Source organism: Oryza sativa, chromosome 7 (genome assembly GCF_034140825.1).
Source record: "Oryza sativa Japonica Group chromosome 7, ASM3414082v1".
NCBI classification, from domain to species: Eukaryota; Viridiplantae; Streptophyta; class Magnoliopsida; order Poales; family Poaceae; genus Oryza; species Oryza sativa.
In genome coordinates, this window is record NC_089041.1 from 20,822,455 (window position 1) to 20,838,600 (window position 16,146).

The 16,146-nt window shown below is 44.5% G+C and overlaps 1 protein-coding gene across 1 annotated transcript; it reads right to left on the bottom strand.

Annotated features, from left to right (window-relative positions):
- Positions 1-3,764: 3,764 nt before the first annotated feature.
- Positions 3,765-5,429, bottom strand: LOC4343436 (2-hydroxyisoflavanone dehydratase). The gene has a single exon (XM_015790524.3). The coding sequence runs from the start codon at positions 5,355-5,357 to the stop codon at positions 4,038-4,040; it is 1,320 nt and encodes a 439-aa protein (XP_015646010.1). The 5' UTR covers positions 5,358-5,429; the 3' UTR covers positions 3,765-4,037.
- Between the last annotated feature and the right edge of the window lie 10,717 nt (positions 5,430-16,146).

Here is a 16,146-nt window from a genome sequence, read left to right on the forward strand (position 1 = left end):
CCGACACATTTGAGGTTCTAGGAATAAAACAAAACGGCTTGATGCATCGAGCAACTCCTCATCCCACATACAAGAACAGCATGATTCATCATCACTGAAATTCATCAACATCAACATCAATTCATCATCTCACTATCAATTCATCAACATCATGACTCACCATCGATTCATCAACCAACAACATCCCCATACAAATCACAAAAATTGAAGTCACTCCAATTAGACACACCGTCGGTGTTCTAAAAATCGGTCCTAGGCGCCACCTCAGCGCCCATTAGGCGCTAGGCGTCGGGTAGCCACCACGATTAGTTAATTGATGGTGTATTTGGTGCTTAAATTAACTTGGGTAGTGTTTTATTGCTATTTTAGTGTTATATAGCCTAATTTCTATGCAATATGCTTGCTAATTTCTTGAATTTGACTATTTGACTTGACCTAGGCGCCCCCCATCCGCCCAACTAGCGCCTAGCGCCTTCTTGAACCATGCTCACGGTCGTGGAGAATCTGCCTGCATGTCGCCCGAGCATGAATCTGGCCGATCACCCCGAGCTTGTGCTGCCACCGCCGCGTCTTAGAGGAAGAGGAGCCACCGTCGTGCCACCGTGGAGGACAGTAGTTGCCCACCACACCTCCCCTCCCACCGGATGTGACGAAGGGGAGGCGCCGCCCGCAGCCGCTCCTCGGGCCGCCGCCTGCCACCTCCCCTCCCGCCGGATCCGGCGGAGGGGAGGGAGCCGCCGCCGCCCATGGCCTGCCGCTTCAATTCTAGCGCCCACCACCGCCTACAACACCCTCCCCTCCGTCGCCGCTCCCGGGCCGCCGCTGCCTCCCCTCCCAACGGGCCGCCGACACAAGCGATAGAAAGCGAGGGCGATGGATGTGGATCAAGAGAGGAGACCGAGAGAGAGAGAGGAGACCGGATGGATCTCGATTGAGGGAGGGCTGGTGGCCTTGTCTCCTTGTGGAGGGCCCCACCGGGTTGGCTCATTTGTTAGGTGTCGGTTTTATAAGAAAACCAGCACCTATAATACATTATAGGTGCTAGTTTTTCTTTAGAATCGACACCCATAGATGTTAATAAAAGGTGCCGGTTTTCTACTTTTTATCCCGCGGAAGGTGGGGAAAGGTCCATATGTGCCGGTTTTAAAGAAAAACCGACACCTATAAGGCCGGTCCCTATGAGGGTTCTTGTAGCAGTGGAAAGAACGGTTCTTAAAAAACCTATACAAATTTCATGAAAATACAAATCACAGGGACAACAAAATTATAGCAGAAATATAGCAAAGTTTGATCTGGAGAGCACTATTGATGTAGTAATGGAGTTGTACTGGACGCATGCAACTCCATCCATCAGGTTTGAGTTCTAAATCTCTTTTGGCTTTTACAACTCTTTACGCACGTTTACCGTTCGCACGTTTTCCAATCTGCTGAACGATGTACTTTTTAGAAAAGATATAAGTTCTTTTTAAAAATTAAATAAGCTTATTTTTAAATTTATAATAATTAATACTCAATTGATCATATCCTAATCCTAATCATTCATATCGTTTTACGAGTGAACCATAATCTCAGCCGAAATGACATCTCAAACGCAGCATAAATCCTTCATAAATATGGTTTGCATGCAGTAGCTGGATTTTGATTGTTTTCAATAGAGAATGGAGGAAGATTGACATAATCACACTACGAAATGATCTTTAGTACCGGTTCTACCTTTTTTTAATCCCGGTTGCAGTAACCGAGACAAGAAAACCGAAACTAAAGTTCTTAATTTTTAGTACCGCCAATTGAAGGAACCAGTATTAAATGCATACTAAGTAAAAAAAAATAGGCGATTCCATTATTCCTTATATGTAGGAACTGAGCAGAGATCGACAGTGTGACTAAACTTCCATACACATCCACTATAAGAAATTCTTGGCCATGGTAATCCTGAGACGTACTGATGCTGACAGCAGTGGGTTCTTGGAGGCCCTCCAGTTATCAGGCTTGGCCCTTGCCGAAATTAACCCGAAGCTTCTCCTTGATGCTTTCTCCTGTCCAACTATTAATGCATTGTTAATCTCCATGCATCTCTTGCCACTTCGAGCTATCACCTTGTCCGGCTCATCACGAAACGCAGCAAGGTACGGCCTAGATGGCACGCTTAACAGAATGCGGCCGGGACGAAGACAAATCAGTTGCGCCCCTTGACATCTTCTGATCGCCATTGCTTGCGTGCAACGGAGAGTAGAAGTGCTCGTGCAACTCCGGCAGCACGATGCTCTCCATGAGCGTCCTGCTTGTCTGCGCGGACCGCGGAGAGGGCTGTAGAGGTGGAAGCCGTGGTCCTCGCCCTCCGACTCCACAAGCGTCACGAATGGCCAGAGCGTGTCCACCTTGTACTGTACGGGGGGAACGCCGAGTCGCCGACACTGGAGCGCGGCCCACGCTTCGTCGTACGCCGCCGGTATGGGATGCTCCGGCGCGAGGCGGTACTCGACGGACACGACGAGCGCCCCGGTGCGCGAGGCGAGGGAGGTGGCGTAGCGGTGGTACGTGCGGCAGAAGGCGCTCTCCGTGCAGAACGAGCCGCCGTGGAAGTAGACCACGATGGGAAGCCTCCTCCGGCCGGTGGCGGCGGCACGTACCGGACGGGTGGAATAGCCTCGCGGACACTAGAGTAAAATGTTTTAGAGGCACATCCCGACGTGTTGAAAGAAACGATGGGAGTATCTGTGTAATTCAAAAAAAAACAAAAATTAAAGATAAGTACGAAGCTTAGTCAAAAAAAAAAAGATAAGTACGAAAGGCTGATCTATCGTGTATTCTTTTTTGGAACTAGCTAGTGAGTTATCGATAGTTTTTAGGCTCAAAACTTTCATAGGATCTGTCATCAACAGTTGAAACGGGTCCACATAAGTATAAACCACTAATCTTAGCACCCAGATTGATTGAACGGCATGAAATTGGTCAACATGTATAAGGGAAAAATAATTCAAAAGTAATACGCATGCTCTTGAAAAAAATTGTAAATCCTAATTTTATACAATGTAGCTACACTATAACTATCATGTAACTAGTACATAATTGAGGTATAAGTACTATGTAACTACTCTGTATTAATTACGGTGTAAGTGTTAAGTAACTACTATGTAACTAAAGTGTAAGTGCTATGTAAGTAGATTAAAACACGTGAATACCTATAGGACGTTCGACAGAAACGAGGTACCAAACATTCAAAATTTTTTAAGCCTTTGCATCCAACACTGATGTCATTGCTAGCAAGCCCGTAAGAGAGTAGAAATATAACAAGATTATCCGAAAATTAGAGGAAAATAGGGGACTAATTGTGTAGCTAATTATAGCGTAAGTAAAATGTAATTGTTCATTCAATATATACTTGAGCTGGCTTAGTGGTTGGAATGCTGTCTTATTTAAGGGGAGGGCCTAGGATTGATTCCTGTCTACAACACTTTTTTTTTTGCTGTTTACTTCCTTCTTGCACGGACGAATAACGGAGCGGATCAAAGTGCTGAAAATTCGACAGTTTTCTCCTTTTTTTTTTGCTGTTTTCTTCCTTCTTGCCTGCACGAACCACGGAGCGGATCTAAGGGCTGAAAATTCAAGAAAACTGTCGCAAGTTTTCTAGCAATTTCATTTTTGAAATATTAGTACTTGTAAGTACAAGACCATAATTCATAGTTATCTTTAATGACAGACCTTCATATTATTAGAGATACGTAATGTCACTTGGTTTCTAGCTATTTATATAATATAATATAAAACCGGAAAAGTACATACCACCGATGGATCATAAATAATTTTAATAAGAATGAACATTACAACTTACAACTGGTTGCAGATAACTTGTACTTAGCTCCTTGATTGATTTAAATATTTTTTGACATAATACCAGCTTTTCTTACGTTATAGGGAGATTTTACCAGAACAGTTGTTTTTCCACATAATAATTATAAAACAACATCTTGTCATCGCCCAGTAGTAAAACACACCGTATCCCATCAGAACTCTTTGTCATTGGCCACGGAGATTAGCTAACCTGACAACGGTGCTCCACAGAAGGGACGAGGACACTGCAGGCTCCCTGCAGAAGCTAACCCTCCGTAAATATGAGCTCTGGTCCGGCCGAAGAACAACCCGTAGCTTTTCTTTGTTGCTAGTTTCCCCCGGCCGATTGTTAACGATGCATTAGCAGCAGTACTATTTGCTGAGCTTGCACCTGTTTTAGTTCTCTTTTCCAACCTGTCAATAAATACTGCTTTGTACTCCCTAGTGGGCATGGGTAGAAGAATCTGTGGCGAGTCGGTAGTGTCATGCAGCTCGGAAAGGATGGTGGCCGGCCACCGCAGCGGCGCGGGGCTATGGCTAGGCTGGTTGATGAACTGCACGATGCTCTCCATGAGCCTCCTGCTGGTCGCGCGGAGAGGGCTGTAGAGGTGGAACCCGTGGTCCTCGCCCTCCGACTCCACAAGCGTCACGTTGCGTCCGTCGCCGCCACCGGCCCACGCGCAGCCGCGCATGCGGGCGGCGAGGAGGCGGCCGCGGTCGCGTAGGAAGTCCTTCTCCGCCACGGCCACCAGCGCGCGACGGCAGGTTAGCGACGCGACCTCCTCGACGGGAGGGTCGATCCATGGGTCGTCGTTGCCCGCCTTGCCGGACGTCACGAACGGCCAGAGCTCGCCGACCTGATGCGGCTTGATCACCGACTCGCCGTCCCAGGCCGCCTCGGAAGGCAGCATGCGAGCTCCCCAGAAGTAAGGGTGGATGATTATGAGCCCCTCGATGCCGATGTCGCCGCCTTCGCGGCTGGCGGCGCGCACCGCCGTGCGGTACGCGATGTGGCCGCCGGCGCTGTCGCCGGCGACGAACGTGCGGCCGGGGTCCGCGTGGTCGGCGAGCCAGGGGTCCGAGAGGGACGCCGCCCACCGGAGCGCCGCCCACGCGTCGTCGTGCGCCGCGGGCACGGGGTGCTCGGGCGCGAGGCGGTACTCGACGGACACGACGAGCGCCCCGGCGCGCGAGGCGAGGGAGGCGGCGTAACGGTGGTACGTCCGGCCGAAGGCGCTCTCGGTGCAGAAGCAGCCGCCGTGGAAGTACACGACGACGGGAAGAAGCCGCCTCCCGCCGTCGGCGCCGGACGGGAGAAACAGGCGTGCGGACACGCCGTTGCGTTCGTCGATGATGACGTCCCTCGCCGCCACCCCGCCGCGGCTGGCGGCGGGGTCCTCCGACGCCGGCACGAAGCTGCTGCGCAGGATACGCTCGACGCGGCCGTCGTTGTACTTGCGTATGAACGGGTGGAGATCGATGGCGACGTCGTCGGCGACGACGACGGCATTCTTTTGTGCATGCATGGTAGTAGTAGCTAATTTGCTAGTAATTGCAGATATGCAGGGCCTTCGATCGGTTGAGTTGGTGTGGGGTGGTAGTGCAAGTGCTTATGTGGGTGCATATATATATATACACGATCGATCGACGTCGGTCAAGAAATGGACCCGGCCGGCCGGGGTAGAAAACGAAGGACATACATACGAATATCTACTACTCCTTCCCGATTTTTTGGTATTTAAGCACATGCAACCTTTTAATTACGAATTTGAGTACATAATTTTTGAATTTTTGTTTCAAAGCAACATGCCTACGTGACCACGTCGATCCGGTTAGTCTCTCCTCTCTGCTACATGTAGTATATACGTATGTACATACGTATAAACTTTGTATACACATATACAAAGTTTATATGTATATATATATATACACACACACACGTATGCATATTGTATATATGTATATTTTTAAAATTTGTATATATTTTTTATATACAAAGTTTGTATATGTATACATACAAAATATACCAATTTTATATACGCATAAATCCAAAGTTTATATATGTATACCTACAAAATATATCAATTTTATATACGTATATATACAAAGCTTGTATATGTGGTATAAAAAGGTACACATATATATTTCTTAAAAAAAGGTATACATATATAAAATTTGTACATATATATATTCCTAAAAAAAAGGTACACATATACAAAATTTGTATACGTGTATGTAAAGTTTGTATACGTGTATGCAAAGTTCGTATACATATGTATTAAAAGTACATAAAAAACTGAAAAGGATACTGAAAGAAAAAAACAGAACAAAAACGTGCGGCAAAAAAAAAAGAAAACCAAAAGATACGAAAAGAAAAAAAAAAGAAGAAAACCGTGGAAAAAAACCAAAAAAAAAAGAGAAACCGCGAGCTGCCTGCGCTGCCCTCTCCGCGCGCGACGCATGTCTTAGACACGCGGGAGAGGGGACGCGCGACTGATCGCTTTTAACTTTTTCGTCATGTAGCTACCTTCCTGAATTTAGATTCCTCTGTCGCACGAGCGCGTCCTAGCGTCGGGTGTCCTGATTCGCAGTGGGGCACATTTGTTTCCTTGTGAAGGGACGAGCGTCCTTAGCTTGCAGAGGCACGACCGACGCTAATGTGAAGGGAATTCTCTGAGCTCGCAGGTCGAGACCACATGCCATGTCACCCCACTACTAATGGCCTACGAGAGGAATTTAGTCCATCCACCCAACCTCCCATCGCATACAATTTCCTCCACACCATCCATTCCCAGCATGTGCAGTGAAAAATTAAGAACCACTAGCTCCATAAAAAAAACCGATATATGTGATAAAAATATAAGCACATATAGATTTAATTTATTCCATAAGTAAATCACGATATTGAACGCGTCAAAGGTGCAAGACATCAGGTGAAAGTATGTTGCGGTTTACATATAGAGATATCAGGACGCGTGATTAGGATACGTGCACGATCTCCATACTGCATAACCAAGCCCAAGCCAGGCTAGGCGAGCGCATTTCTCTAGTTTTCTTTACCACACGTGTCTCAAGTGACTAGAAGAGCAATATCCCTTTTAAGAAGGTCTCACTCTCGAATAGGCTAGGTGGTACTAAAAGTTCATATATATATGACTTCTTATGAGGTGAGTTTTTATAATTTTTCAAAGAATTAATCTTTAAATGGGCTAAAGCCCATCTATTAATTTCAGCGATACGTGGAACTGAAAACAACGAATAAAAAACCAGGATAATAAGCATGGCTCCGATCAGAAAGGAAAAAAAACTAAATTTTGCTATCAAGCGTGAAGTGAAACCATCACATTGTCCTCACCTAGTTCTCTTGTAACATACGGGCACCTTAAGTACATGAAAAAAAAAGAGAGGGGTCGAAGTATTGAGGGAAAACGGTAGGCGGTGATGAACAGTTTATTCTGAACTCTATCCGAATTTCAAATGTTTTTCTTTAAAAAAATAAAAAAAATCAAATCCATTTCATTCAGAGAGTACAATGCAGGCATCAACTTCGGGCCTATTTGGTAGAGTTCCAACTCCTAAATTTAGCTACAGGAGTTGAGTCTGCAGTGGAGTTGTGGAGCTGCCTGAACCTAGCTTCACCTCTCTAGTTTATTTTATGAGAGAGATCCATCTAGCTCCACTTACATTTTAAGTGGAGCTGAAACTGTTTGGATGAGCTCCAGACCCTTCAACGTTGCAAAAATTATGCCTCCAAGTCCCACTCCCCAAAAAAAAATCAAAAATAACACAAATGCCCAGCAATCGCAGAACCGCACAGCAATATAATCTAGCAACAAACCCCCTAAAATTGCATAACACAAGCATGCGAGCTAGCAATCGATTAATGGATTGAGAGCGGTCGAAGAGGAAGGCGAAGGGAGCGAACAGCAGGCAGAAGACAAGCTAGCGCCAACATGGCACGCGGTAGAGATCTGCGCTGACGTCATTCCGCTGACGCCATTCTTCTCACCGCTGCTGCCCTAGCATGCGAATCGAGGCGGAGGTAGGAGAGGGGTCGTGGTTCAGGTTCCTGCTTGACTATAGTCCCACTGCCACCGCCGTCGCAGTCACCAAGCCACAGCCTGGGGCCCGCCACAGTTGGGGGACTTGGGTCCACCGGTCCAGCACTCTGGAGCCACGTTTTTTTTTCTTTTTTTTTTCTAGGCTGGAGCCACGTTTTATGTACTTCGTATGTCTTTATCTCTGATACCCTAGAAGCGAAGTTGTTCTTCTCCTCATCCTGAACCATTGCATGTAAAAATATAAAAGAACACCTATATAGTTTTATTTACATATATTCCTTAAAAAATCACCTACTCAGAAATCAGTATTCCAACTCAAAAACAGGACAGGGTCGATTCTGAGTTTTCTATATTTCCGTGAGACACTAAACATAGACGCCCTTGGTATATACTACAAAATTAATAATTAATAAGTATGAGTTGTTACCGGTAAACACTTAAATTACATCTAGAAATAACAATTATGTAAAAACATTGTATATATTAACTTAATTTTTTTATATATTTCTAGATGCAGAATTATTAATGATGGTGTCATGTCAACTTTATCCAATAGTTTCTTGAAGATATAGCCGGATAATTAAAAAAATAATAATGTTACTCATATAAATTAAACTATGAAACTATACAAAGCTAAATTCAAAATCTTACGAGTATGTTAATCGCGGGCGTCCATACACGTACGGCAAGTGAGTCGGCTACACAATACCGCAGCTTCGTGCCTAAATTAGGCAATTAGGCACTAGAAAGGTGCACGGTGCATCGCTACAGGCTACAGCCAAGTAGCCAACAGATAGAATCATTCAAGTATAAGCACTCCTACAGAAACGGGATAGGTGCGATTAGGAACCGGTCATAGGTGTCGAATTTTTCAACTGGCATGCAGTAAGCAGCACCTTTAAAGAGGACTAAAAGGTGTCTGTTTAGGAATTGAAACCTTTCAGGTTCCAGAAATGAAAAAAATAAGCCAATTCCATCAATATTAATTGGTATCCAAGAACATCGAAAAATACTATAATATTGAACACATCAACAACATCCACCGCCACCGCCGTGGTCAAATGGAGAAGAGGAGGGGCGAGCCTCCTTCTCCACCACCACCGCCGACGCTCGAGGATCCGCCGCGGGAGCCGTTGATGCCCATCCTTGGTCGCTGCCCATCCGTGGTGCCCGCTGGATCCACCTAGCCGCTAGCGCTGCTCCGCCTCCTCTATGTGCGCCACCCGCAACAGCACCTTGCACGGGGCAACCTCGGCGACTCGCACTGCCACCAGGCAGATCGACGCCGGCTGCGGCGCCCTCATGGCCGGGAGGCGAGTGGGGAGAGAGAGATGGAGAGGCGAGTGGAGTGGATAAGCACGCCCACGATTTGGAGGCCCAGAGCAGCCACACCGCTTGCAACCGGATAGAAAAAATTGAATTGCATAAAAGTAACCCTCCATTTTTCTTCCGATCCCATTGCAACACACGGACATGACATTGGTTCTCAACAAAATGGAATCTAACGTAGTTTCTCTTCAGCTTGGCTGGTTCAGAAGAACAAGAAAATACTACTCGATTCGGAGGATGAACTGACTGAACTCTCGGTTTTCAGTCTGACAGTTCACTGGTGGAGAAACCATCTTTACTCCCGGTTGGAAACCCCCTTTAATCCCGGTTTTCCAACCGGGAGTAAGGATCTGGGATCCATCTTTAGTCCCGGTTAGTACCACCAACCGGGACTAAAGAGAGGGGATCTTTAGTCCCGGTTGATGTTACCAACCGGGACTAAAGAGACAATAGCGGCAGTGCAGATGGTTCCTTTTTCTTTTTCTTTTTTCATTTTTATTTTCTCCTGAATCAAGTAGGCAAATCCCCAAATCAAACTAACATCCCAAATTCACATCATCAAATCCACATCACAAATCATAAAGTTACTTATACACATAAATCAAATACATCACAGTGAATCATCACAAATTAAAAAAAAAGAATGCTGCTACCACCGACGGTCGCCACGAACGACGAGCGCGGCCCCGCTGCCCGCCGCCCACCGCCGCGCGCGGCGCCGTGGCCGCGCGCGGCGCCGCCGCCCTCCGCCGGGCGCGACCCCGCCAGGCGCCGCCCCGCCGCCCGCCGCAGCGCGCGGCCCCTCCGCCGGCCGCCGCCGCGTGCGGCCCTGCCGCCGGCCGGCCCGCCGGACAGGAAGGGGAGAGAAGGGGAGGAGAGGAGGAAGGGGAGGAGTTGGAGAAGAGAGTTAGAGAGGATAGATCTGAGGATAGGGGTAAGATTCGATCTGTCTAAGTTGTAACTGTGAAGGAGAGGATAAGGGATAGGGATTATATACTACGTGTTTAATTTTAGTCCCGGTTGGTAATCTTTAGTCCCGGTTGGTAGTACCAACCGTGACTAAAGTGGTGATCTTTAGTCCCGGTTATTGACATCAACCGGGACTAAAGATCCTCGGCCCCCTGACATACATCTGACAGTGGATGAACCGGGACAAAAGATCCTGGTTGGTGTTACCAACCGAGACTAAAGATCAAAAATTTTATAACCGGGACTAAAAACAATCTTTAGTCTCGGTTCTTTTCGGATCCGGGACTATTGTGGATTTTGCCGGACCGACCAAAGATGGTTTTTTCACCAGTGGTTCGGCCATTGTTTTGGTGGGCCTGATCACAGTTTAGAGTTATTTCAAATTGAATGGAAATCGCACGAACTTTTGAGGATTGCAATATTTGGGGAAAAAAATCCCATAACCTCTCTCGTCAAAAAAAAAATCCTATAACTTCATTCCGTACAAAATTTAGCATGAGCTCACATCTCATGTTTTATTTTCCTTTGCTAAGTCTAATGCACACTCTTACATTCTATTTCTTCTCTTCTCTCTCCTCCGCTTATGATTTCCTCTAAAATTCATGTGGTTCAATTCCTATGAACCATTCAAATACATTAGCGTTCCTCTGTTTTGAAATCCTATGTTGTTCAATGCACACAGTTTTTCTTTCTCTCTTTTATCTCTTCCACATATGATTTCCTCTAAAATTTATATGTTTCAACTCCAGTGAACCCTTGAAATACATTATCTATAGCGTACATTCGTTTTGAAATCCTACTGTATTACATAGCATATAATCTTTTCTAATGCTTTTTTATGATCTTGTACTCTAAAAATCCTGTGTTTTAAAAGACCGTTAAGTAATATACAGTTTTGATTGCTAGTACATTAGACATAGGTAGGTACGGTGAGTGGGTGAAGGTGTTTCCCCCACCCGCGTGTCCCATTCTTTCAATTAAACCGACAGAACGAGCTGTTCCTTGAGAAATCAAATCGGCTGTTTATTTCTCAGCCTCGTTTGAGAAATCAAATGGGTACGTTCGTTGTGGCAGATTGGGCTTAGATTTTTCTGACACATGAAACTATACGAGCGATTGGCAAATGATTAGTTAAGTATTAATTATTATAAAGTTGAAAAATAGATTTATTTATTTTTTTAAAAAAATATTCTACATTAAAATTATCTAAAAATACACTATTTAGCAAGGAAGCATATGCCCTTGATAAACGAGAGAGTTGCAAAAACTCAGGCATTAAACTTTTGCTGACAAAATGATGTGGTCGGCCCTAGAGAAATGAATTGGGCCTTCATTCGGCCTTTAAACTTCTGTTGACACGGACCGGGCTCTCATTCAGCCTACTAATAAGCGTTTATCATGTGAATAAGTCCACTTTGACAATCTCAAATATAGGCCCAATTTAATTAGTACGCTTGAAAAGTACTATCGGATATTTTAACCCTCTAACTATTAAAACTGGTGTAATTTGACTTTCTCAGCGGTTTTGATAATGGTTTTCGCTAATGTGGCTTGTTGACTAGTCCAACCGTCCAAGTCAGCATCTGGAGGCCCATATGTTAACATACCTTCCTCTTCATCTCTTCTCTCTTTCTTTCTCCCTCACTACTCATCTCTATGATTTCCCCGGTCCACTCCCCGAGTTGCTCACCACGGTGAGGAGCTCGAGTTTCAGATGGCGCCTTGATCTAGCATGGCGATGAGCAGTAGGCTAGCAGAAGTAGCCGGCGCAGGCAAGGAGTAGTGGAACAAAAATGCTGCTGGCATGGCAAGGAGCAGCAACCAGCACGGAGCAGATAGCAGTAGCACGATGGCGATTGGAGCAGGGAGCTAGGGAGCGTCGACTTGTCCCTTGATCTCATCGTGGCAAGAGCTTGAGCCGCAAGCAATATGGCTCTCTCCTGGCACTGCGTGGGGCTAGTGAGCGATGCCTTGGAGTAGCGCAGAGCAAGGAGGGAGCGTCGTGGTCTCTTATGCTTCTCCATGGCTCGATTAGGCAGGCTTCTCGAAGCTTTCAGAAGGTTCTAGGCCAATTGATCAGAGTCAAGGGAGCAGCGGATGGCCGCCGCGGTGCTCATCAGCCTCACTGCCGATGTTCTCCGGTGGTGGCCACCATAGAAGATCCCCTTCTTCCTCCTACCGCAGGTAGCGTTCTCCGCCGACCAATGCCTTATGATCGCGTTCTCCACCAACCATGTCGTCCGTTGTTGTGGCGGATCCCTCCCCCTCCTCCGGCAGCGGCGATGCTAGAATGAAGCTGCCAGGGCTAGATCTGAGTTGCCCTAACTACGATGAGCACAGAGGAGAAATTGGAGTGGCTAGGGAAAAGATAAAGATGGGACAAAGGGGCTGACAAGTTGGTCCCATAATTTTTTTCTTCACTTACATATGAGGCCCACTTCTATTTTGTGATCGCGCTACCACATTAGTATAGGTGGACTAAGTCAACATGTCAAATCAGCAAAAACCGCTCTCAAATTAGGGAGTTAAATTACACCAGTTCAATAGTTGGGGGGGGGGGGTCAAGATATTCTTTATTGTTGTTCAGGGATGCAGATCAGATTAGATATATATTTGGTGGAGTTAAGTGGACTTATTCCTTATCATGTCACATCTGGCCCAAAGCATTCAAGCCACCCAGTCTAAGGTCCTATTCTTTTCTCCAATAAGAGTTGGATGAAGATTAAGATTTTCATGGCACGCTTTTCAAACTTCTAAACGGTGCGTTTTGTACGAAAAATTTTTATATAAAAGTTGTTCTAAAATATCATATTAATTTATTTTTCAAGTTTATAATGATTAAAACTCAATCAATCATAAGTTAATACCACCTTGTTTTACGTAAAAAAAACTTAATCTTCATTTTCATCTTTGGGAGAACACCACCTAAAGTTGCTCGAATGCACCTTGTGTCTTTGAGCCAACTGAACCAAAATGAGTTCTGGTGTTGGTTACTCAGTTGAACTGCTGATATGATCTGGTTTTCACAACTATCCACACAAGGAACCAAATAAATGGAGTTGTAATAGATTTTGCCACTTTGTTAGAGAGGTAATTTTGAGACAAGTGAATATTCAACTGGTTTCTACCCTCCCCACCTGCAGATATTTTTTGACCCTCGGATTATTATGATCGAATGGTCCATGTCTATTTTGCTCTTGCTATATATACATATGCAATCCCTGAAAAACAAAACCCATCCTTGCTACTAGGCATGGGCATTTAGACTAATCAAAAATTTCGGTCTCGATCTTCGAACTTTTGATAAATTTCAATTATGCCAAGCATTTTAGTTTAGGGTATTTCAGTCCATGCAAAAATATGTCAAGCAAAAAAGGCTTCAAAACACATATGACATGTAGAGAGATCCGATTTTGATAGAGTTACAGTGGTAATGTGGTATCGTTTTAATTAGATGAATTATAAGGCTACCATCAGATGCAAATCCGCCCTCTTATGTTCATCCGATTAAAAAACCAATATATCTTATGCACGCAGAGAAGAGCAACAACGATAAAGAGTTTGACCGCACATGGCACATAGGAGAGATGCACAAGATAGTAACAAACTTTAATTTTTTTTTCTTGAAAAACCATTTATCGGATTTACAATTCGATTGCATCGTTGTATTTGTTGCAATTAAATATCTACAACAAGATATCACGTGAATATATTCTAATAAAAAATACACATGTTTCAACCGTTGAACTTGGATGTTTCATGTGTGAGAAATAAATATTTAAGTGGAATTTGACTATATTGCACATTTTAAATTTTATGTTGCACTAGATCTTTATTAAATATTGCGCACGATATTATGTAGATATTTCAATAAGTATTTTCTAATGTTTCACTAGGTCATGGTAAAAGTTGCAATGATATTCTTTGGATGTAGCATTAAATAAGTGCAATGTTGCAACAATTAATTATAACCCACTGTTTCATATATGAAATAAAAATATTTTAACTAATTATTTAACAGTGTTTTATTCTTCTTATTTATATTTTCATCAAAATATAATCAACTAAGATTTAATTATACCAAATATAATAGTATAATCAGATGGTATATATAATAAATATTTAAGAAAAATAGTATGAAGTTACTTATGCATGTATGCTAAGAAAAAAAAAGTACCCCTTTATATTAAAGGAAAAACTAACTTAACAAATCTAAACAAACGTATGTCCCAGTTCATTACTACAAGTTTTTTTTTCCCTGGAATGAAGGGTGTAAGAGAGATGCTGTCGTGTAGTAGCCCTGAGAGAAAACATGAAACTACACGCATACATGTATGCAGGCCTTGAGCGGAGGGTCCTCCGACCATAAGCATTTTCAGAATTATATTGATATTTCGAACTATCAAATTGTAAATTTATGATTCGGAGGGACCAATTAACCCTTTATTAATATCGTGGTATATGCTCGTCTTCCCTTCACCAGCTGTGTGCGTGACTATGCCACCTACCAAACTTAACCGTACGACGACGTGGACGGAATTAATCACGGAAAACCCAGAAAACCCTTCTATTACCTGAGTCGGACGCCTACCGCAGCTGTTTGGTCGATTCCGACGGATACCTGCTGTTTGCAGCTCCGGTGCATGCACATGCGTGCCTAAACGTTGCAGAGCCACCACTAATTAACACGCACCCATGTACGCAAATCACATGGCAAAGATGAAAGACGATAAAGACAGAGATGGAACACGCGGGGGTGTTTGGGAACTAGGGACTAAATTTAGTCCCTCTCACAAAAGTATAAGTCTCTATGGTAGGGACTTATATTTTTGTGAGAGAGACTAAAGTTTAGCCCCACTTTAGTCCCTCCAACCAAACAACACCTATACCGCAGGAAAGCGCGCTCCCGTGTGCCTTTCGGCCTTCCTTTCGGATCCGCGCGGCACCGTGATTCCGTGATCTCTCGGTCGGTCCACAAATCAAAAGACCAAAAGCATATCCAAACCTTTTTCACGATGCCCCCCTGCACTGTCGTCTGTCTGCCCCAGCTAGATGAGCTCGGCAGCTAGCACGCGCTCCCTGCTGCGGCGCCGTGGTGGTGGTGGGGAGAATTATTGGCGCCACGTACGTACGCACGCACGCAGCTCTCGCTAGCTACCGTCCTGCCGGGCGGCTGGTTGCGGTGCAGGTAGCCGAGATGGAATGCTCTGCATGTGCAGTGTTTTTTTCCGGCGACTGGTGTTTACCCAACCTGGGAGTGGGAAGAGGAGAGTCGATGCAATCCAGGGGGAAAAGAGAGGACGCTGGCTTGGTGCGATCTATTCTTACGCGAATTTACAGCTATGCCCTTAAGATGGTTGTACTACCTTCCATTCCCATGTTTGACTTGCTGCTGAGAGGAGTACCGGGAGGTACCTTGTATTTTGAGCCCTTGGATCGATGGACCAGATGATATGTACCGAGATGTACTACAAGTTTAATTGCTAACTCTAAATCATAGTATATAGTTAATTAAATAGCCAATACATACAATAATATTTATTGATACCTGGTCCCTATCATACACACATTATATTTTGCAGTCCATACTATAGCTGGCTACAAATATATAGCCAGCTACTCTTCTCTTTTATTTTTTTCTTGATATATGTTTATAGCTATCTTATAGTCTGTTATTGTACTTTCTCCGTTGGACGCGGTAAAAAATCCTTTTATTTGGTACCTAGCAGTACTAGTATTGAGAGGTACGACTATAAAAATTATAGGGCATGTTTAGTTCGCGAAAATAAAATTTTTGGGTGTCACATCGGACGTTTGATCGAATGTCGGAAGGGGTTTTCGGACATGAATGAAAAAACTAATTTTATAACTCGCCTGGAAATCGCAAGACAAATCTTTTGAGCCTAATTAATCTGTCATTAGCACATGTGTAGGTTATTGTAGCATTTATGGCTAA

Coding starts and splice junctions, on each gene's coding strand:
- LOC4343436 (XM_015790524.3), bottom strand. CDS start 5,357: ATGCATGCACAAAAGAATGCCGTCGTCGTCGCCGACGACGTCGCCATC.